Source organism: Nematolebias whitei, chromosome 16, assembly GCF_014905685.2.
Source record: "Nematolebias whitei isolate Nwh7 chromosome 16, NemWhi1, whole genome shotgun sequence".
Taxonomy (NCBI): domain Eukaryota; kingdom Metazoa; phylum Chordata; class Actinopteri; order Cyprinodontiformes; family Rivulidae; genus Nematolebias; species Nematolebias whitei.
Genome location: NC_056513.1, coordinates 24,678,780 through 24,703,287, shown reverse-complemented (window position 1 = coordinate 24,703,287; position 24,508 = coordinate 24,678,780). Strand labels below are relative to the sequence as shown.

The 24,508-nt window shown below is 39.1% G+C and overlaps 1 protein-coding gene across 1 annotated transcript; it reads right to left on the bottom strand.

Annotated features, from left to right (window-relative positions):
* Window positions 1-15,573: 15,573 nt before the first annotated feature.
* On the bottom strand, window positions 15,574-22,127 carry LOC119422455 (perforin-1-like). Its single transcript, XM_037689828.1, has 10 exons — window positions 22,115-22,127; window positions 19,373-19,635; window positions 19,225-19,304; window positions 18,288-18,333; window positions 17,796-17,938; window positions 17,551-17,689; window positions 17,399-17,479; window positions 16,246-16,742; window positions 16,074-16,167; window positions 15,574-15,822 (listed from the first exon to the last, which is right to left on the bottom strand). The coding sequence occupies exons 1-10, from the start codon at window positions 22,122-22,124 to the stop codon at window positions 15,574-15,576; spliced, it is 1,602 nt and encodes a 533-aa protein (XP_037545756.1). The 5' UTR covers window positions 22,125-22,127.
* Window positions 22,128-24,508: the final 2,381 nt, after the last annotated feature.

Sequence of the window (24,508 nt, the reverse complement as noted above, 5' to 3'; positions counted from 1 at the left end):
TCATGTTGCTGCTGATCTGTTTCAATGTTGATGTGTTCATGCGTGCACATCTGCTCACAGACTCATGTTCATGTTTGTGCTGATGTTCAATGTTTTATGTTATGAGTGCTTAGTGTACATTTAGTTGATGTTTTTCTTAGTTCATATCTTAGATGTTATTACTGTTTTTCTTAGACATTTTATTGTTGGATGTAACTGGGACCCCGTGTACATAATTTCGCTCCACCACATGTACCACATGAGGTGCGAATGACAATAAAGAAACTCCGACTCTGACACTTAAAATACTTTAATTTTCTCAAAAATCAACAGTGAGCTGTATTAATTCTGGTCGTCCTTACTGACCTTGAACCGATTCTATGTGGTACACTGAGCTAAAATATCTGTCAATATATTTTAGTTTTGCTTAATGCGCCTTATAATACGATGTGCCTTATTGTCCGAAAAATACGGTAAATGGAAAAAGTTTGGCTTCGCTCCGTCAGATGGGCAGATAAATGTCATATATTCTCCATCCAAAACAATATTTTGTAACCAAACTTGACAAACCTCACTGTCAAGTCAATGAGAAACTATTAAATCACTCTTAAAACCACTGTCTACGATCTGCTTAGAAGGCTCCCAGATCTTGTTTTTAATATAAAGCTAACTAGCTTATTACTTCTGTTGATATGAAAACATAAGTTTCTTCACAGGAAATCCAAAAAAAAATTTTTTTTATTACAATTCTTAATCCCAATTATTTTGTAGCTTTGGCTTAATGTGTGATTTATTGTTAAATGGAAAAAAAAAAAAAAAAAGCATTATTTAGCCAACGTTTATTCACAATAACTTTTAATCTCTATAAAAAAATACATGTATTAAATAAAATATTGGCCCATTTTTACTAAAGCATTATTCTATAACATATTGTAAATATTCAGATAAACGGTAACAAAAAAGTATTTTCAGCCATTAACATGCATACATACACACATTTACAATAAATATTTTACATTCTCTTATAAGCGAAACAATAACATTTAGGCAAGGCATTTAAAATGAAAGATATTTGCTGCTCGTTTCATTTGTGTCATGCAGTCCAACTCTTTCCCAGGTCTACCAGCTCCATGCCTTCACAGTAGGACCGTGGACGTGTCACCCTGACCTGGTATGAAGAACAAACACAAAATCAGACACATTTCCCCCACTACCTTTCTTACACACCACATGCACAATTACACACTCACTTTGGGTGTCCTGTGGGAAGCCAGATGTTGCAGAATAGGGAATGGAGACCAGTGAATGGGCTCCACAGGCCAGCTACAGACAGACAGGTCGCTGGCCTTCCCAGAGTCCAACACACCATCCCCCATACTCATTCCACTCCCCCTCCAACCATACTGGGAGCTACAGGGCAAACAGAGAGCCAGGGGATTATTTACCCAGACTAAACTTTGAAGAACAGAATGTAGCAATGACAGGTTAAGGTAGGAGTTTGTAAAAGACCACAAATGTGGTTTGATTACTGGGATTTTAGGCAGATTGGTGATTAATGTTTTTAAAACCACAAAACTAAATTAAATTGTATTTGGGACATTACTTAAGCTATTCTTGTACAAATGTTTAAGAAAGCTTTCCTGAGAAATAACAGAGGGAGACGTCTCCCTTTAACTGATCTTTAATCAGATATTTCTAGCAAGCTAGATTAGAAATGAAGACAAAACTGTAAAAACCTAAAGTACTTGGGCTTAAAACAAAAATGTGTCAGTCAAAAATGATCATGGCATTCATATTTCCAAAATGTCTAACTTTCTAAATGCACTCTTCACATACTTCATTAATTATGAGGGATAATTCAGGGTTTTGTGCCAACATAAAATCCAGTTTGTTACCACTATTTAACACAAAGGGCTCAATGCACAAGAAAAAGTTTCATGCCAGACAAAAATACCAGTCGTTAACATCCTCCCATTTCTAATTGTGCCTCCTTTGCGTTTCTTTACATCATGTTCTTGTCCTCTGTGCTTCAAAAAGATTTAGTACTTCGGTCTACACCAGCAGTTTTTATTGAAGTGTGAAACATCTAGGGTCAAATGTTGGATAAATACATTTCCTTTCATCATCTGCTTACTCCAATCTGAAGGTCGTTGGTGCCTGTCCTGGCAGCAACCAAATGACCTACTGGTGGACACCAGAGTAGAAGGAGGCTGTTAAGACAAAGGAGGCCTTCAAGGCTTGGCTGTCCCCGAGGACTCCCGAAGCAGCTGACAGGTACAGGGTGGCCAGAAGGACTGCAGCTTCAGTGGTTGCGAATGAAAAACTCAAGACATGGGAGGAATTCGGGGAGGCCATGGAGAAGGATTTCTGGTTGGCCTTGAAGAAGTTCTGGTAAACTGTTCTGCGACTCTGAAAGAAAAAGTGGACTCCGTAACAGGCTGTGCTTGGTTTGGGTGGGGAACTGCTGACCTGGACTGAACATATTGTTGAGCGGTGGAACAATCTCTGAGGATCTCTTTAATCCACCCACCATGTCCACCTTTGAGGAAGCAGAGTCTTGGCTTGGAGGAAGAGGAGTCTATTACTAAGGCAGTGGTCACTGAGGGCGTCGGGGGTGGATGAGATTCGCCCAAAGATGCTGAAGGCTTTGAATACTGTTAAATAAATATAAAGCTTGGGCATTCCTCTTTTTTAATGTAGGGCTGGAAATTCTGAGGACGTCACTTAAAAATCAAGCTTGCAAACAAACACTTGTAAACAATTAGGTTGTTGCTAGCCTAGTGGTAAATAGCCAAATTTCAACAAACTACCAGTACAAATTATTTTGACGATAGAGATGCAGAATTTGAAGGGGAAAAATGAATAAATAAATAAAAATATTTAAACATTTTTTATTGTCAATTTTGCCAGTACAAAAATAAGAAACGTGAAAAATGCTGGTATTAGTTGTAGTAATTTATTTTCAGTAAAAGCTAATTAGAAATTCTGAAAACGTGTTTTAAACACAAGGTTCTGTTGAGGGCACAGACAGTTCATGTGTGGTACTGAGCATGCATGCGTGTTTTCACCTGTGAGGGTAGATAGTGTTGATGTGCACCCCATGGCTGGGGCAGGTGGAAGCCAGTGACAGTGTGTCGTCATGGTAACAGCAGGGGCGGTCAAGTGCTCGCAGGTGCATTAACTCATCAGACCGCTTGAAGGCAGGATTATCCAGTGAATCTGCTGATCCTGCCCACGAACGCAACCAGAACCGACCCGACAGCTCATCAAAATGGTTGAACCTGCGATAACTGCACACAATGAATCCTTACACAGTAGTCACATGAATACGTCCGTGTGACTTCAGTTTCATTCAAGCTTTAACGATGTAGAAACTGTTAGAAGCATAAAAGTTCAATTAAAACCTGTAAAAAAAAAAAAGGTGTATTTTGACAGCAATTATGGCTTTAAAGCTGGCTTTGACATTTATGATAAATCTCATGAACCACAGGATAGAATTTAATGAAACTCAGAAATCAATCATTGAATGTACAACTAGTAAATATTTAGTCAGTCCAATTCAGGTGGGCTGCCACAATCAGCATTAGCAAATACAAAAATGTCAAACTCAATTTTACAGATAAAGCAAAATTGTGTGGGGCAGTATCTTTTTATTTGTATTTATACTTAAAAAAAAAAAATTACCTGTACTAAAGTGGCTTTTAAAACATTCAAGAATCTGATTTTATAAATGTGAGATTGCAAATGTAGATTCCCGAGTGGTGCGAGTACCTGCTGCGAGTCTGGTCCACTTTGGCCTGGATCAGAACGGCTCGATAGTGTCGTACAGCCACAAAGGCCAAAGTGCCAATGACAGTGGTTATGATGAGTAAAATGGTGAGACATGCACCTATGAGGCGTGCCCTAGTCATCTTCATGTCACACCTCTGACCCATGTACCAGAATTCATCACCTACCAGACACCTAGGGATAAAAAAATAAAAATAAAAAAAATATCCTAATTTACAGTTTCAGGAAATTTTCAGATGAATCAGCACATCGCTTGAGCCAACATGATTACCGACAGACTGGAAGTTGGCCTGGATGGTGGGTGCAGATGCCATGGTGGTGGCAGTAATCAAACCGGCATACAGAGGAGCAGCTGTAGTTTGTGGTGCTGGACTCAGTTGTGCATTTATATCCTGCAGGGCACTGCAGTAACCAGTCACACACATCCCCTTGCAGTCCTGAAATTAGGGGGTTTGGGGAAGTGAGGGGGAGATACAGAAACATTCATAGTCATTGATGGTATACTTATGATTGTATACTTATGTATGTATTGTTTGCTTAATTGGCTGGTCCACTTTGGTCTGGATGATAAAAATCTAAAATTTTCACCTAAAGATGTGACAACGCAGATACACTTTATATCAAACATATTTGCCCTTTTTTCCCCGTTTTATTCAGAATTTGGCACACACCTAATCTGAAACAACAGCCATCTTTTAATAGGAGTTTTCTATTTGGGCTTCACAGTAGTTACATAATTTGTATGGAATATGAAGTTAAGTTCTTCTTTTTGTTAGTGCAACTGAAGTAAAATGACTAATAAGAGTACCGAGTACCACATATGGAACAATACACCCGTCAACAAACTGTTAAACAGGAATACAGCAACCTATGGCAGTGTGGACCACAGAGGAGACGGTGTCCTCTGTCGATTGATTCTTGCGGTATGCGTACTGGTGAGGATCCTCGATGATAGCTTTGATGTGGGCCATGACCAGTGTTTCAAAGCATTTGGCGACTATCGGGGTGAGGGCTACTGGCTGATAGTCATCCAGACCAGTCACTGCAGAGCTCTCAAGAATGGTAGCAGTCTTCAGGCAGGTGGGAACAATTGCCAGGGTGAGGGAGGTGTTGGCCAGCACCTCGCAGAGCTGATCGGCACAGTCTCAGCACCTTCCCCATGATGTTGTCTGGCTTTATGAGGATTAATCCTCCTCAAGGTTCTCCTTACTTCTGCTGAGGTCACGCTGAGAAACTCATCTTCTGGTGGTGAGGGGATTCTGGTGCTGGGTGGTCTATTTAGAGTCTTCAAAGTGTGCATAGAACCTGCTCAGAGCATCAGGCAGTGATTAGTCCCTAGGGCATTGTGCATCCCTGCTTTTATAGTCTGTTATGCACTTAATGCCCCTCCACATGCTCCGTGGGTCCTGTGAGGAGAAAGGTCCCTGGATCTTCTATACGCATGTTGCTTTGGACCTCTTAATACCAGCTGCCAGCTCTTTCTTTGCCCTCCCCAGTTCCTGTGAGTCGCCACTTGTGGCATCAACCTTGATGCTGGGGTGATGAGAAGATTACATGACACACCGTCTAGTGGTGGTACAAATTCACATCAGGTTTCGTTAAATTATCTTGAGCGGATCAGATGTTCTGGTCCGGACAAGGGAAAGTTACGGACGTATGGACGGAGACTTTACCATAAAACGTCTGTCTTTGGACAGGGGTACAAAAACAAATGTAAAGCAACAGCAGGATATAATGCACAGAACATACGATCGTATTCATCTTCATAATGACACAGCAAAGCAACAACTGGCTTTACTGAAAAGTTCTTCATGAGCTTTTTGATGCGTCTGCTGGCATATCAGGGTTCGCACATAAGCCAAAACATTATGCAGATGATGGTGAAGCAGGCACGCCAGGAAATCAGAAAATAAGTTGTACATTTTATTTAATGACTTACATTTGGAGCAGACTACTTTTTTTTTGTCATCACACCAGATGTGCAATCACAACAAATTTGCCTGCATATTGGACCTTTTTCTGGCAGAGCAGTAGTGAACCACTGAGCTTTGCTCATCAAAGTGCATCCACAGTGCACTGAATGCGTTTAAAAAGGCAAACAATGTGTGCCTCAAACAAATTTAATAAAGCAGACCAGGTGCATGATTTCATTTTTCCTAACTGGATTGTGACTTTAATTGAGTCAGCCTGAGTTATAATAGTCACATGAGCAGGAACTGGGGTAATTCAGTACACACGGGTTAAGCATGGAATTTGTTTGCATTTATTTTGTGCCTAAAAATAAACAAGCTATGGGAAAAATGACAACATTATGCAGAAATCATAGTTAGGCTTTTATTAGACACTACTTTTCTGCCATCCATGCTTAAATTGATGGTCTATAGGCACATATTCCAGCCTGGGCTCACCTCCAAATGTGATGTTTGTGATCTTTGATGATCTGAACATCCTCCCCTCATGAACAGCTTGAGCCAGTCCTGTTTGTTCCAGCAGTGACGTATTTCCATTCATGCCGAGCCACTGCAGGGCCCCACTGGTTTTAAAAACAACCAGACTCTGAACTGCATGACCACTGGAACAAAAGCACACCAGTAGAGTAAACACCTGTACCAGCATGTCAGTGAATTTGGTCACATCAAATTTTCTAATATATTTACATCGACATGTTTCGTTCACAATGAAGATAAAGTTCTTATGATAAATACCACTCATACAAAATAGGACATGACTTCATGCTTTGTTTGAACTTCAAGCAAACTTTAAAAATGGCAGGTTTTATTGATCTGTCCCCAATAACACCATCTTTTACTTTACTACAAGATGAACACAAGTTGTCAAGTTAGCTGCTCTGTAGGAAAGTATCTATAATATGCATGAAGAGCTGTTGTGTCACTTTTTTGCTGATGACAGTTGGTACAAAGTCATAACAGTGTGAATGTTTATGAAGCATCCCCACTATTGTGATACATTTATCTTCTGTATGTTTTTTGGTGTGCTTCTCGTCCCGCAGTTTTCAAGAGATAAAAAAAAAATCATAAATCAAAACATTCAGCTCTTTCAGGACAATCCTGCTATGACTTTTGGTATTGGTGCAACTTTAGCTTTTTGAAATATTTAGTCTTTTCTGCCACTTTTTTCCTCATAGAAAATGAATTGAGCTCATTTTACATCCTTCATATCTTTAGAACTGTTTACAATATTTTACTGCTCCTTTCACATTTCGTTCTGGTTCAGCTTCTTTTAGCTTCCTTGTGCAAATTTTAACTTTTTCAGCATTTCACTTACATAGCTGCCCACTGCTCCACCAGGGTGTATCTCAGATGTGATGGGTTAAACGCAGAGAACTAATTTCATCATTGTATGGAAACGTACGATGATGACAACACTTTACTTTCCAACTTTTTGTGCTTCTTTTAACTTTCTGCTTATTTCAGCTTGTTATGCCCTTTTCAGCTGTTTCTGCAAGTTTCAGTTTTTTCAATTTCAGCTACTATTTAGCTGTTTTATGCTAATTTAAGCTTTTTCAGCCAATTCCACATTTTGTGCACTTATTTAAACTTTATTTTTTGCCAAATTCAGCAAAATGTGCTCTTCACTTCCTTCTGATAATTTAAGCTTCTTTTTGCTTTTTAGCTACTTTTTAACCGTTTTTATTTTATTTATTGCCAATTTCAGCATTTTTCCCCAGATAATTTCAGGTTTTTTTGTGCTCATTTCTGCTTTCAGCCTAATTGGGCCAACGTGTTCCTTCTGCTTTTTTATGCCAATTTAAGCTTGTTCTACCTTTTTAAAATCATGTTTTAGCTAATTACATCCATTGTCAGATCAAGTATTTTGTAGCAATTCCTGCTACTTTCAGGCTTATTAGCTTCATTATGCCATTTTCAGCTTATGCTTCTTTCAGCTTTTTTCCTGCTAGTTTCTACTATTTCAGCTACTATTTAACTGTTTTTATGCTAATTTTGTCTTTTTCAGCTAATTCCACTTTTTATTTATTTATTTTACTTATTTCAGCTCTTTCCACTACATTCTGGTAGTTTAAGCTTCTGCCTTTTCAGCTATTTTTTTGGTGCTAATTTCAGCTTCTTCTTTTAGCTAATTTACTATTTTTTTCTAATTTCTTCTTATTTAAACCCAATTCAGCAAATATGTGTTATTTCTGCTTTATTCTGCTACTTTAGTCTAGTTCTTCATTTCAGCTACATTTAAACAATTTTTAGCTAATTTCAGCTGTTTTTCAGCAAATTCTTCTGCAGTAAGCATTCACACTGCATTTTCACAGGTAATGTAATTTCTCTAGTTGCACATTACTCTGTTAATTTTAGTTTAGTACAGAGGTTTGAAAATACAACACAAAGCTGCTCCAAACAATCTCAGGCAATGTAAAGTTAGCAAACATCACTTAGCCTACTTAAATAACCTTTGAGATGATTTTGGTAAACAAAGTCAGAAACTAATTGTTGCCTTAAATCAGACTCATGTTTTTGGCAGAGTCTGGATATGTCAAATGGCTCACTTGCTAACTGCATGACAATAAAAGCTAGATTCATCAAGAAATGTAGCAAAATTATGAGATAAGGTATACAAGCCATGCTCCCACATTTTATCTGATAAATCGTAACAGACTGAAAATATTACTTTTAGTGTATTATCATATGGACACAGTATGGGCTAGTTATTGCTAACCATACACACAAAGTTGATAAATTTTAAGTGTTTGAAAACTTCAAATCATTTTAATTTGCACATTATTTTACTGGAGCAGTGGACATTATTGTAAATGTGTCAGAGTTAGCTGAAAGGCTATTTTTATTTATCTGCCCTTGATAGAAGTTACACCTTGCTGTACCCAGTGCAATCTTAGAGCTTGCTACTAAATTAGTCTAAGTTGTTCATTAAAGTCATAAAAAAGGCAGCTTTAAAATTATTCTGGAAATACTGCAACACCATTATTTCCAGATTAGTTTATTATGCAATTAATTAGAATGTAAGATTTTATCAGAGAAACAACTTGAGGAAAATGCCAGCTAATATTAAATGTACTCAGTTTCTAATACCTCACCTGCTCCAGACAGCCAGCAGTTTACTGAAGCCCGGTGCTCTCTGCAGGTATGGCTGCACCTAAAATAAAAAGTTTACAATAGTGAAAAGGCTGAAAGACTGAAGTCAAAAGGTACTTTAAGATAATAATTTAGGTAATAATTTACAACATTTGTAAGGTGTACTTCCTCACCCAGGCTGCGGTGTCTTCCTCCAAACCAGGAGCCGAAGCCGATCTGAAGTCTTCAACAATTATCTGCAGCAGAAGCTCAACAGAGGCCACTGAACAGAAACGAGTCCATTAGAAAACAGGCACAACCTGCATGTTTAACTGCAACAAAAAGACAACACACAAACAGGATGTGTACAGTACCTCCGATTGTTGCAGGCTGGTTTGGCACAATGTAGAACACTGGACTTGTTTTGGAGCTCCAAGTGGGTGTAGTCAAAGCAGAGGGGATGAACACAAAACGGTTCTGCTGGCTGGGATGTAACGTCGGTCCAGATGTGGGAGACCACTGCCTGAATTTATTCTTTTTCTTTCCTTTCACCTTATGTGACTTGGTAGTCGTCAGCATAGAGGTGTACGTGGCAGTGATAACGTTACGAGATTGTTCAAATGCAGGAATGTTAGTGGAGGACGGAAGATGGTGACTAGGTGATTGTGATGTTTGTGGGGGTACAGACAGGAAGGGTTCGGTGATGGAGGTTAAGGTTGTGAGACTACCATGAGAATACGGTGTTTGGAGTGTGGCTGGATGTAAAGTCGAGTCTGTGGTTGTGCTGGACGACAACGCAGGAGTGAAGTCAGTGTGGGAGTTGTCATATGGGATGGTCTCAGAGAATGGAGGTGGATAGACGTCACTTGTTGCTGTAGAAGCAGAGGTTTTGATTGTTGTTGACTGTGCTGCTCCGGGTGTGGGAGAAGAGTCGGTGTCACCTGAAGTCTGTCCAACATCCTTGTCGGAAGAAAAGAGGATTGTAGTGCTTGTGACATGGTTTTGCATATCTTCTGATGATGTTTGTTTCCACAGAGAGGAGCGTGCAAGGCTCTCCGTGCTTCCTGGAGGGGTAGTTTGATTCTGTGTGGAAGGGGCAAGAGAGTGAAGAACATTTGTACTTCTAGACTTTTCATCAGAAGACTCAGAAACTGTAGTCCAAGTGGGAACATCAGATGTGTGGGAGTCTCCCCAACCTGTGCGTGGATGAAAAGTAGCCCCCTCTACGGTACCAACAGCAGTGTCGGGCTCTGCAGGGTTGGGTGATTGAGTCCTTCTGGCGCTGGGTGAAAATGATGAAAAAATTTGTTGATTGTCCACGTTTGTACTGCTCGATCCTTGCCGTGGAGATATGCTGGATGATTTTAAAGGTGTGGAGGTCAGATCAGCGTTAAATCCGTCTGTACTTTGCAGACCAGTCCTGGGAACTTGTTGATCTTTAGGTGTTGAACTAAGAGCTCCATCAAGTGGGTATAAGAAGGTATTACGCACCAAAGTTGGCATCTGTGTGTGTGAAGTGGTAAGAACTTTAGAGCTGGACACGCTCTGGTCTGTTTGTGGAGTTAAATGTTGGTCAGTGTGCGCTGACGTCTCAGTGGGTGCAGAATCGTGTACGTCTTTGTTAAGCAGAGTAACCGTTGAATCGGTCCAGGACATCTCAGTCTGAGCAAACGTAAGATTTTCAGATTGGGATTGTGTGTTTGAACGGATGGCATGATGAAAATATGGGAGTGTTTGTGCACTCATGGAATCGCTGGTGAGATGAGAAGCTCCAGATGTTTCCGCTCCATTGTTCAGTTTTTCCTCAGGAAGAGGGAGAGTTTCCATATCAGCTCTCCCAGAGACTGGAAGTCCTTGCAGGGGTGAGGAGGGGTGAAGCAGACCCTTGTCCTGAGAAGATGCACTAGATGCAAATCGAGGGTTAAAACTCCCCACCAGACCTTCATAGAAACGACTTCTGCCCTCCTCGGTGCTCTTCTTCACCCCCTTCTGAGCAACAGTAGCAGTTTTTGTGACGATAGTTCCTGTCTGAGCCCAATCCTCCGAGGAATTCCTCCACTCATCCTCCCAAACTATGACCAGAAACAAATGGGGGTGAGGACGGAGTGGAAAGCACAACATCCGTAACATTTCTCTAACACACATCAGATAAGAATTTTCCAACTGGTTTAATGCACAAAACACATTTTCACACCCCACTGCCTGAATAAACCAAGTGTAGTTTTACTGTTAAACCAAAACAAAACCCAAAACAACTTTCATCCAAACTAAATTAGGACCATCGCATGATCCACAAAGTGAGCCCATGGTGTCCAAGTTTAGACGGTTTAATTGAGGAATGTTTTCTCACCAAAATAAAGCAGCTGAAGTGAATCTGAGGAGCGTCCTCCTGTCCAGCTGAGGGTGGCTTTGTTCCTGTCACAGCCGGACAGCAGAGCCGTGTCCCCGCTCCGCAAGACCTGATCTTTGCTCCCAACACAACGCACCGAGATCCTCGTGCCATATTCTGACCACTCCAACTTTAAAAGTACAGTCTTCCCCGAGGGAACGTCTAAGCCCCAGGTGCAGTTCTGTAAGGTGCCAGACTGCTGGGTGACAGCGTCGAGAGTCCAGGAGTTGTTAAAAAGTTCAGGCAGAGAGAGTTTGATGTAACCAGGCTGTTGGTCCAGGCTGACATTTCCAACACACCGTTGGTCCGAGGCTCGGATTTCATCTGAAAGGAGATGGCCGACATCATTCTCCTGAAAGATGTGAACTTTTACAGTAACTTTGGTTAATGTGGTCATTTACAGCGTCCCAAACCTTTTAGCTTCCAACTCACAAAACTACATTAAAGGCTTGAGACCCCATCCATTGGTTTGCTTAAGTGCACAACAACAACAACACACAAAAAAAGTACCATTTTTGATAATCTGTACCTATTACTTTTATTCTTTGCAACAAATATGATGAGAACATGCCAATCTCCATGTCAATTTAAATGCAAGTTCATATATAGATTATCTGAGGACCCCCAGTTGGTGTCTTCATCAGGGCTATTCAACTAAACTGCTCAGGGGGCCACAGTTACTGAAAGCCAGCAGCTCAGGGGCCGGACATCCAGCAATTAGTCATTATGTAAATAAACCAAAGTTTACAATGATCTGTTACTTTTTACATGAACCCCCCAATTTTTTTTTCAATCTATCTATCCATCCATCCATCCATCCATCCATCTACATCTTTTTATATCTACATATGTCTATATCTAATAATAAAAAAATAATATAATTTTATTTTTATGAAGTCATTGGTGGGCCGGAAATGGCCCGCACTCCACCAGTTGAATAGCCCTTCTCTGGGTCCACAGTGGGGTCCTCCTGATCTCAAACTTTGGGAAACACTAGTTTATAAAATAGAATAGTTTTTATTGTCACTGCATGAATTGTGCGATTCAGAGAGCCTTCCTACTTTTTAGTGTAAATACAACCTCCTTCCAACAACAACAACAACAACAACAACAACAACAACAACAACAACAACAACAACAACAATTATTAAAAAGCAAACAACTTATAATAAAAAAAACCAATAGTTCCTTCCACACAACTGCATTTCAGAAGTTTAATGACTCATCTGAACAGTCCATCTGAAAGTGAAGGGGTAAAATATATATATATATATTAGCTTCATTTAACTTGAGATAATAAGGAGTTGTCAAAAAACAATTAGAAACTTGTTTTTTCAAGTTATTAAATAGAGGTTAAAAACATTACAGTAAGCTGCTATATATATATATAAAGACTTTAATAGAAGCGTTCGTTTAAATTAAGTCAAATAGTTTGATATTTATAAAAAGATATTATTGCAGTTTCGTGTAAACTGAGGTAAATTAGATGATCCTACCTGCTGTGAGGAGAAAAAGCAACAGACAGACGTGGAGCTGCATTTCCAGTTTTGAGACATTTCAGAGTCGGATACCCGTTTATTCGGAAATTCTTGTAATTATTATTTATTTATTAGTAGTATTATTATCACCATCATTATTTAAACCTTGTCTTTGACGCGACAAACAAAACCCTCAAAGCGCAAATGGTGTCCGGTCTTCCTGCGGACAGCTAAAAGCCAGAGGCGTCCCGGACCTTCCCTCCTCCATCACGGTGTCTCCTCCAGTCCGGGGCTTCGCGCCGCTCATTAACGCAAATCAGAAACACGTGCGTGGTTCAGACCGCAGCTCCTGGTCCTGATGAGCCTCAGACACACCGCCTCCGGGCGGAGACGGAGGATGAAACTAAGGCGTCCTCTGGTCTCTGCGGGAGCTGCTTTTTACACACACGCTCCTCAGGAAACCCAGCGCCAGAGGAGGCTTTTTATTAAACACTGAGAAAAAGAAAGAACGAAAAAAGCTCAATATCTAAGTTATAGCCATTTTTTGTTATGGCTAAAGATTAGCTGTTGCTAATCAGTTGTAAATGTCCATCCAGTGATTACTCTGAGAGGTTCATTAAAACCCAGCAGACAGGATTGACTCTAGCAATAAATAAAATAATCAAAATACACACATTTGAAGTACTTTAAGTACTTTTCAAACAGGAAGTCGGTCCCAGCCAGTCCTTCCTTCTATTTTAGTGATGAATGGTGTTTCTATTGATTTTGTCGATGCTTATAAATACTTGGGTATTTTGGTCGAGCCACATCTCTCTTTTAAGCCTCATGTGGAAAACTTGGTAAAGAAACTGAAAGTTAAACTGGGATTCTTTTTCAGAAATAGATCCTGTCGTACTCTGAATGCTAGGAAATGCCTTGTAACTGTGACTTTCCTTCCCTCCATTGATGCATTATTCACATGAACATCACAGTGCGCTAAGATTCATAACTGACTGTACCCACCACTGCACCCTGTATTCACTGGTTAACTTGTCATCATTAACTTCATGTAGACTCTCTCACTGGTACATTTTCATCTTTAAATCGCTGCCTTCATACATCTCCTACATGTCACAATGTGAGTGCAGCTACAGCGTGCGCTCTCAGGACATCATTACCTGCAGTGTCCCCTCAGTGCGGACTGAACTTGGAAAAAGAGCCTTCTCCTACTCCGTTCCTGTTTCCTGGAATAGCTTGCATAAAGATCTCGACCTTGACCTCTCTAAGGGATTTTAAACAATTGCTATAAGTTCATGGCAAAAACCAATGCAGACATGTTCCTGTTTTTAGTTTTCTACAACACTGAATGATCATTCGCCAAATGCCACTGAATGATATCTTTCTCCCAGGACATCCTTGTAAGAGATATTATTAATCTTTTCTTTCCTGGTAAAATAAAGGTTTAAATAAAATTTTAAAATTGGAGGTCAATGTGACACTCATTAGGGTTTTATAAAAGTTGCATTAGTAAATAACCAGTATTCCTCACCTTTGTTATGGATTTTTTTCTGTTGGAGTTCACAATAACTCCTCATTTTTGGATATTTGCTTTAGAGCTCTCCATTTCCCCAAATTCCACTACTTCTGTCGCCTCCCATCCTTACAGCTGTTAGTCACTGTTACTTTTGAGAAGAGAGAACTTTTAGCATTTTGCCTTCGACGTGGCGTCTCTGAATCCATCGTCATCCCCCTGATCACATACAGGGATTATTCTGTTTACTTAATATTCTGTGTCAAGACTGTCCATGAATATTTGAATATAAACAAACGACTTGTAATTGCTGGCAGCAAAACATGACACTGCTGTTTTTGATCTTTTACTACAAATTGTGCATATATTTTGGTAAAGGATGTGTAAATGAAATGCACATACAGAAAATTCAGATACAAAACACCAAAAGAATTTCATATTTTTGCAGCTAATGTGGCTTTAAACACTTTTAGGATATGCAGGGTTGTGTCAAGGTTAAGCATGAATTTCACTTGGTACCACTTTAGACTTTTATGTCTGTGGTGCCGCCCGACCTGATTCAGAATGGCTGCCAGCGTTGCCAACAACAACCCTAGCTATTTATTTATACTTTTTATTTTTGGTGTTATTGTAGACTTTGGAAAATGTAGTTATGAATATTTTAGTGCTTTTTTTGTGTTTTGGTTAGTGTGGTTTAACAATTGCTAAGCAGCTTTTGCCTCTTGTTAAATAGAGAATAAAAACAAAATTCTAATGATTTTTTTTATTTCTTCCATATAGTTTTGAGCCTTAGGTAAAAGTAACTAAACAGTCCCAGGGCAGCCTTTGAACAGCTTTGACGTCACCCACCTCAAATAAAAAGGTCCCACTCTTATGTAGTATTTTATTGTTTTACTTTTGTGAATTTTAAACGGCTCCAGAGAAGGTTATTATTGTACCCCAGCATGTTTAGTCTAAGTGGGTTCAGGCTTTAAGAAGACTTTGATTATTTCTAAATTGTCCTTAGGTATGAATATGAGTGTGCACGACTGTCTTATGAGTCTTGGATGTACGGGCACCCTGTCCAAAGTGTATCCTGTACATCATATGTTTCCTAACTTACAGAAATAAAAATAATAAAAGCATATTACATGAACAAACAAACAACAAACACGTCTGAAAATTCTTTATTTCTAATAAAAAGTCGTGAAAAACTGACTCAAGAAATTGACAGGTATGGCACATGCGCATTGTCAAGAACAAATAACAGCTGATTGTTGTTTATTTAAAAAAATTGGAAAACAAAAACATAATTTTCATTTTTGTCATTATGTATGTTATATATGATCAAAACTTATTTCATTGAAACTTTAGCAAATACCAGATCAAGAGTTCTTGTATTGGATGTGGTCAAAGAAAACCCTGCAGTCTTCCCAGGGATGTTTGTTTCTGTGGATTTGGTTTATAACGATCACAGCTGTTACCAGTCAGATACTGGTCACAGCTCAGAGTATATTTGACTTCGATGCCGCCTCTCTTAGCTGGACAGGTGAAGCTGTGTGACCCCTGGCTCAGGTACGTCACACATGACCCGAGAAGGTCATCGTGCTTCAAGTCCTCGTCCCAAACCTCAATCCTCAATCCAAATTGTGTGTTCACCTGCAGAAGAAAATTAGAATTAGGGTAAGGCTTGATTTTGTGTTATCCATCTGGTATTGAGAGGATTTGTATGGACAAGTGAGAACAGATCAAATTATTATAGATAAAGGATCAAATGCAGAAAGTCTAAAAGTAAAATTGTTCCATTGTATTTATACTTTTTAACTGCTTCACATATGTGAAGCTGAATAGTGGGATTAGTTTTTCACTCAATATTCCTTTTAGAACACGTAAAGAGAAACTTTACTGACCTGGCCTAAATTATAATGAGCGTTCCACCAGGGATTGTTTGATCGGATCATATGGGTCCTGCGATACATAGAACCATACCACATCTTGACATAGCTGTAATTAGACAAAGAAGGGATACATTAGTATTGCTTGTATGTAAGATAAGAACCTATGACTTTTGCGTAAACCCACCTGTCAGTGTTCCCAGTTAAATCTCCTTTCAGATTCCAGGCCCGGACAATGGTCACTGTCAAAGTCCCCCTGGAGGCCTCCATAGGACAGCAGTTGAAGGCCAGGTTAGGTGTAGACCCATCACACTCAGGTTCTTTGGGGGATATCTTAACAGCATTGTCTTCCAAGTACTTCTCAATAGTCGCCTTCATCCCTGCCTTCTGTGTCTCACTTGGCATGAGTTGATAAATTGGCCGAAGGGAGTATGAAACAACGTCTGGGTGGTCATTCAGTGAGTCCAGCCATGTCATATAACCCAAGGAATCATTATGAGTTAATGAAAACTCCCCCAACCATCCATTGCCTCCTGATACCTCTGTGGAGTGTTGGTGGAAACCCGAGCTGAAACCAGTGGAGACATCCTGGTTCTCTAGGACTTTTTTACAAGACTTTTGGACACTGGATAACTTAAATTTCCCCAAACCAACAGCAACACCCGCTGATATACAGGAGTGGACCTGCAGGACAGGTAGAGCAATGAGATCATAAACAATGCCATAGAAAGTTTTGGACACATGTAGGTAACATGTGAAATTGTCCTATAAACAACTAGTCAATACACTGACCATCCATCCAACCAATCAAACAACCAACCAACCAACAAATCTATCAGTCAACACACCAACCATCCATCCAACAATCCACAAGTCAACCCACCAACAACCATCCATTCAACCAGCCAACTAACCAACAAGTCAATATGCCAACCACCCAATTTACAAACCAACCAGCCAATGCACCAACCAGCTAGCCAACCAACCAAACAAGCAAGTCAACCAACAACCAACCAACAAATCTATCAGTCAATACACCAACCATCCATCCAACCAACCAACCAACAAGTCAACCAACCAACTAAATACATATAATTTTTTTTAGATATGTGCCTTTTGTTTTGGTCAGTCAAGAAGGTACATGTTAAATGTGTATCCTGAAATAAATCAACAAAATGATGGAAATTATATAGTTAAACAGTAGTTTCATTAAAAATATATATTTTGATCCAAAAACAACAATGGTAGATATCTCCTTTTTTTCTATTCCTGGCTATACTAGTTTTGTTTCAGGTAACAATGACATTTCTTCTTCTGTCAGCCATGTACGGTTAATTTACCTCGTTGGAGGTTAACCCGTTCAGTGAGGACAAACAGGTTCGTGAAGCTGTCACTCGTCTCAGTCGTCCCCCAAGATTAACCTAAAACAAAGTTCAATGTTGAAGATACGTTTTCATTTATTCATAAAACAACTTAACTTGTGAGTTTGAACCTGTCGGATGTAGTGTGTGCCATAGGTGTTGATGAGCTCCTTAAACAGAACTGAGGTGGATGAGTTGTAGTGACTTGGCAGCCTGGACACATCCTTTGTGAACTCAGAGCTGAAGGGTGGTCTCGTTGAGACGCGGTAGCTAGAGAGAAAAAATTGAAATAATTTTAATTCATTTCAAAAACCTAATGGACAAAGTTGAATGTCAAATGTCAAAGAATGCAATAATATGTTTATTCACTGCCTACCCATAATGGCTACAGGTCACCCTGTGTGCACTAAAAGTGTAGCGGTCCTCTCTGGTCCTTTGGGAAGCAAAGTTGTAAGTGGCGGAGCTTGTTCCTCCCACCTCCAGGCCAGCAGATACATACTTTTCAACATCCAGACCGACCTGAAAAATTATACAATAAAATTAGGTTGATGACTTGTTGGATCTCTGACGTTGGTTTAATTCTAGCTGAACACACAACTAATGCACACTAATAGCCACTAAACTCTAAAATAGTCTGTCTTAAGATGTAAACAGAATTCAAGCAGTTAAAAACAGAAAACCAAAAAGTGAGGATTGTTCAGGTCATCCTTTCCATTACATCAACTCAGTAGTACTACCAATATTCTGAAAAGCAAATTTTGTGCCAACAGTAATTGTAAGATTCAAGGTTCAAGGTTCTTTACTGTCGTTCGCATCACATGTGGTACATGAGGTGGAACAAAATTGTTGAACGAAAGACGTTTCCTACCTTCCAGTCATTGCTCTCTTGGGCTGTGTAAGTGTTGATCAGTGAACTGTGAACACAATTTAAAGAAAAATAAATACATTTTGTTCACTGGAAAGGTGGTGAACCATTAATATCATGCATGCATACATGCATATTTGCATGTGCAAATAGCATCAGTAGCAGCTAGCTGTAGCACTTCCAGTGCAGTCTGGTGCAGCGCCTAAAGAAAAATCATAATGTTGCTGGTTAATGATGCAATGTCAAATTGACAGTAGTATAAAGGTTTATAAAATCATGTCTGTTTTAAAATGAAAGCTACTGGTAACCACTTTGTTCTTGGCCTTGCCCAGTCTAGCCTTTAGATTAGTAGTTTATTTCTCCAAACTGAGGTTGTTCAAAGAGTCACCTGCCTCAGGTAAGATGTTGCTCAAAACCTTTCTCTTTAAATTCTAATGAACATGGGAAAAATAAAAGGGAAGAGAAATCTGAAATTGTCATGACCGTATGTGATGTGAAATTAGTTCTCTGCATTTAACCCTAACTGTTCAAAGGGAGTTTTTCCTTTCCACTGTTGCCGTTGTGCTTGCTCAGGATGGGAGACAGAGACAAAGTGAAGATTCAACACAATCCGCTGCCTTCCTTAGATAGAGAACTTTTACAAATGGCTTTCAGAATGTACGTGAATGTTTCTGTTCAGTGCCCTGAGACGACTTCTGTTGTGACTTGGTGCTATAGAAATAAACTGAGCTGAATAGTTGTGGTGGTAAAACAGCATTATATTCTCAAGCTATGAGCAAAACAGTTTTTGTAAACTAGAAGTTTCCCAGTTGAGTTTTCCCACCAGGATACAGCTTTAACTCTCACTTGAAAGGCACCGAGTGAAAACAAGTTTGTCGCGCCAAGACTGTTGGAAAACATTTTTTGTGATATAACTTGTTCTGTGATCGTAATGCTTTACCTGCTAGATGTGTGATAACTGCTGTAGATATCAGCACTGCATCGGCTGAATGCACGCCAGTCCACCACAGAAACTGGTAGCTGAAGAAGAAAAAGCAAATGACCCTGTTATGTCAGCAAAAGGTCTGTGCAGCCATTTCTTGAATTACTTTCTGCAGCCTTCTGCCTTGGAGAGGGTTGGAGCAGAGTGTGCAGGTTCTGCTTGGAGTGAGGTAAGTTTTCGAGTCAATCACGTAAGCCCCTTTCCTTTGCAGTGTGACCACATCAAAGCCCTCTCCCACCAAGTTGTGGCCTGGTACAAATGGAGCAGCATCACACTCGCTGTGGTTCCCGATCTGACAGGAGAGAACAGGAGACAGGAGGAGGAGGACGCTCAAGGGAAGATGGGATGAAGATGAGCAGGACACCATGGCTGGAGTCGAAGGGGCTGAAATGTTTCAGACAAAAACAAAAATGATGGGAAAAGACATGACAGCTCATTATTTTAACTTTATAGCAAATGATTTTGATCATCCAAAACACTGAATTTTCCTCACTTTGCCTCCACTCACAGACTCATGTTCATGTTTGTGGTGATGTTCAATGTTTTATGTTATGAGTGCTTAGTGTATATTTAGTTGATGTTTTTTTTAGTTCATATCTTAGATGTCATTACTGTTTTTCTTATACATTTTATTGTTGGATGTAACTGGGACCCTGCGTACATAATTTCGCTCCACCACATGTACCACATGAGGTGCGAATGACAATAAAGAAACTCTGACTCTGACTCTGACACTTATAGAGTCAGGTCCAGAATACTTCTAATGCTACAATCTGAGCTCATCATGACGTTATCCTATTTGTTTTTGCAGGGTGTTTTAATGTGGAGGTGAGAAGCTGCAAACATGTGACATTAATAGTTTTACATCCTAAAATAAGCTTTTGTACTCAAAACCAATAAATAATGATGAATTACAATAAACAAAGGCATTAAAGCATGTTCTCTACAAATTGTCTAAAATGGTGTGTTAAGAGAAGTTGGTAAAGTCTGCAGGCAGTGTTTTTGGTATTCTGCATACTGATGTTTTTCAAAGGCAATTTAAAGCAAAACTTTTGAAGTACGATTCTGAAGAAAAGTTATCCAAAAATAATATCTTATCTATTGTAGATATCCCTTTGAGCAGCCTCAGTTTGGAGAAATACTTCAGTTCTGACTCGAATGATGAGCTAATGGCTAGTCAGAGAAGTCTTTGCAGACCAAAGACCAAACAATGGATTGCTGCCATCTTCAATAAACTATGTAATTTTCATAATTTCCATGGTAGTACATATCAAGACTTTTTTCTAAACCTTTGACTGTTAGTAAGCAAAAATAACAGCAGCAGCTTGCTGTAGCCCTCCAAGTGCAGCCTGGTGTCTTTTTCCCCAGTAATATAAAATATTTTGCTGGAATAACTGTGTAAAGTGAAATATTCAAATATGTATTAAAGTGTTTACATGAAGTGTCATGAAAAAATACTACCATATGTTTCAGACTATAAGGTGCACTTAAAATCCTTTAATTTTCTCAAACATCAACAGTGAGCCTTACAATCAGTTGCGCCTTATGTATTAATTCTGGTTGTGCTTACTGACCTCGAACCAATTTTATGTGGTTATTGTGAATTAATTGAATAAAGTTTGACTTATCTGACTGTTTTGTTTCGCTTACTGCACTTTTTAATCCAGTGCGCCTTACGTGTGAAAACAGACCCGTTCATTGATATTATTCCTTATAGTCCAAGCAATAAGGTAGACTGATTTTGAGGCCACAACAATCCACTCTGGTCTTGGTCACACTTGGACTAGCTTTAAACTGTATTTCTCTAAAATGAGATAATTGCAAAAGTAATCCCAAACAGGTAAGACATAAAGAACATGTAAAACAGGAAACTGCAGTTTATCAGTTGCAAAGTAAGTGACGAATTTACCAGTCTATCCAAACAAAACTAAGCTGTCAGAGTAGACTTCATGAAGACCAATCAAGATTTCTTTTTTTTTTTTGTGGAAGTGACATTTTCTATTCTAAATATTTGTGGAGTTACACATGGACAATTACTGTGTCCTGTCTTAAGGATGGACAGGATGGCACAGTCTAGAGATCAAAGGCTTTGATGTTAATCCTGGGATGTCAAGCTGCAGATTGAACAAGGTTTTACAAAGGTGTTGCCTGGTGCCATTGATTTCAATAGATAATATCTGACCTATGAGGTGTCCAGCTGTACGGTTTGGCATTCCTACATCACACGGTTACATACACAAGGTTTTCAATAAGGGGTCACCTTAGACCCTGACTTTTGACTCATGACTTTGAAATGAATTAGGGATCATGCTTGACCCATAAGCTCAATGGACCAAGCGCTAAATTAATATTAAATTCAGAGCTACTTCGGTTTCCTCCCACTTGGGAAGCCCATTTCCGTCATGAAATAAAAAATAAAAGCCCAACAGGAAGTCATAATTTCGAGTTTTAAAATCATAATTATGAGATTAAAAGTAATAATTTCGACTTTTAAAGTCATAATTATGAGAATAAAAGTCACAATTTCGAGTTTTAAAGTCATAATTTCGATTTTTCCAATTACATTTTTAAGTTTGTCCCTTACCAGACACCGTGACTCTACAGGGATGCAACTCAGACACTAGTAGTTTTCCTGCATAGCACATGGATTCATTCATTCAATGTATGTCCCTCTGCCTTCATACATCAATCCTTTTAAATAAAGGTATGTAATGTATACATCTTTTCATCTGCACTTATATAGCACTTAGTATCGAAGCCCATTTCCGCTATGAAATAAAAGCCCAACAGGAAGTCATAAATGTATGGAAGCCCATTTCTGCCATGAAAGAAAAAATAAAAGCCCAACAGGAAGTCATAATTTTGAGTTTTAAAGTCATAATTTTGAGGAATAAAAGTCATAAATTCACATTTTAAAGTCATAATTATGAGAGTAAACGTCATAATTACGAGTTTTAACAGACCATAAACCTGCATAGATTATCTGGTAATTGTCTCCAAGTGTGAGAGCATGAATGATTGTTTTGTTTGTCTCTGTGTCCTGTCATGGGATCTCCAGTGTCACCCATTGTTGCCAATCTCTACATGGAGGAAGTGGAACAGAGAGCCCTAAACTCCTATGAGGGAACAACGCCAAGCCATTGGTTCTGATATGTGGATACCTGGGTCAAAATCCAAGCCAAGGAAATAGAAACATTCACCAGACACATCAACTCGGTTGATAACAAAATCAAGTTCACCAGAGAGGATGCAAACAACAACAAGCTGCCTTTTTTGGACTGTTAGATGGAAAGAGAGGACAGCCTTAACATTGAAGTTTACAGAAAACCAACCCACACAGACCAGTATCTTCTGTTTGACTCCCACCATCCACTGGAACACAAACTCTCTGTCATCAGAACTCTACAGCATCGGGCCGAACGCGTCCCCACGAAGACAGAAGGGAAGGAAAAGGAACAGAAACACATTCAAGAAGTTCTACAAACATGTGGATATCCTAACTGGGCTTTCAAGTCAGTGAGGAAATCTACAAAACACACTAATAAACAGAAAAAGGAGAACAACAGACATAAAAACATTGTCATCCCTTATGTTGCTGGAGTATCAGAGAAATTCAGAAGGATCTTCAACAAACACAAGATCCCAGTACATTTCAAACCCAGCAGGACTCTCAGACAGAGGCTGGTCCACTATGGCAAGCCCTTTTAACATAAAATCGAGTAGTCTGACTATCTGTAGTTACATTCTAGATATCTTAAATTGAGTTTTGACTAGGCACAATTACATTTTGACTAGTCAGAATGCTAATTTAAGATATCTTGAATTACATTCTGACTAGTCAGAATAACAATTCAAGATATCTTGAATTACATTTTGACTAGTCAAAATGTAATTCAAGATATCTTGAATGACGTCACTTTATTTGTCATTTGACGGGTCAAACATCCGTAATTACAATTCAAGATATCTCGAATGTAATTATGACCAGAGCCCTGTAAAGAGAGAGTTGCGACACTCCCATAGACTCCCATAGAAAGAATGGAATGCGGAAGTCACGTGGGTCATGCAGCGGCAAAGAGTTCCAAACAGCAGCGGGTTCAGCATTGAACGTAGTACATTCTCCGTGTTTTCCCGGTAAGTTGATGCAAATACGACACTTTTTTGCCATTGTGAAGAGTTATCTGACTGTTCTGTACCACAACTTATCAACATTAATACTTCATGTCACCAGTTTTAGTTAATGAAACATGTTAAATTACTAGTGTTTTAACTGCAGCTGCTCTGCAACATGACGGTTTAAACGGGTCTATTTCTAATTCAGCGTTTTAAAATATCTATTACTGCTTACATTTTGAAAGGTGGTCTTTTTTAAATTTATGGTAATTCCAGTTACTGAACTCAACTAGAAAATATTTGGTCTTTTTTTCTGAGAGATTCATTCAACCTTTATTTCTACAGGTAAATCCCATTGAGCCTCGAGGACTCATTTACAAGAGAGACCTGATTTAACAAAGAATCATGACAACATGACAACAAGACTGATGTAATTTAAAGTTATAGATCATTTGTCAAAGACTGCAGCATAAATTGTGACATTATCATTAAAGAAAAATGTGATTGTGGAGATGAGTCAATGTTTTCATGTTTTCCAGGTAAACCAGAGGAGAATGACTTCATGAACTGAATGTTGCATTCAAAGTATCACAAAGGTACAAGATCTCATTTTCTGTCTTCTATTAAACAATAACAGCTTAATCAAGATGTTTGAATACAATTACTTTAACACCATAACCTTCACAAAGTTGGTATTTACTGCAGGACTGTTCATTTACATTAGTTTTATATTATTAGTTTAGTGTTTGGTAATCATGGGTCAAGTTGAGAGGAGACTCTTTCAAGACAGAACAAGAAATAAGAATTATTACCAAGAATATATCAGCATCAATAAACTGTAGGACAGTAACAAAACACTTATTAAACTATCACAGGTACATTGAGACGGAGCTGGAAGTTATTCTTCATGCCAGTTGTCTTCATCTGATCTTTTGTAAAAATATGTCAGAATTTATTTTCCATTAACATTTTTCTTCACAGGACTGAGTTAATTTTCTTGTCTGTGAGTTTCTTCTGTCCTGCTCATGTATGTTTTTGTGTTCTAATTGTTCCTCAGCTTGTTCATCTCTGTTCCCTGACTGCCTGTTGATCCATCCTCCTGGTCCTGTTGATCCATCCTGGTCCTGTT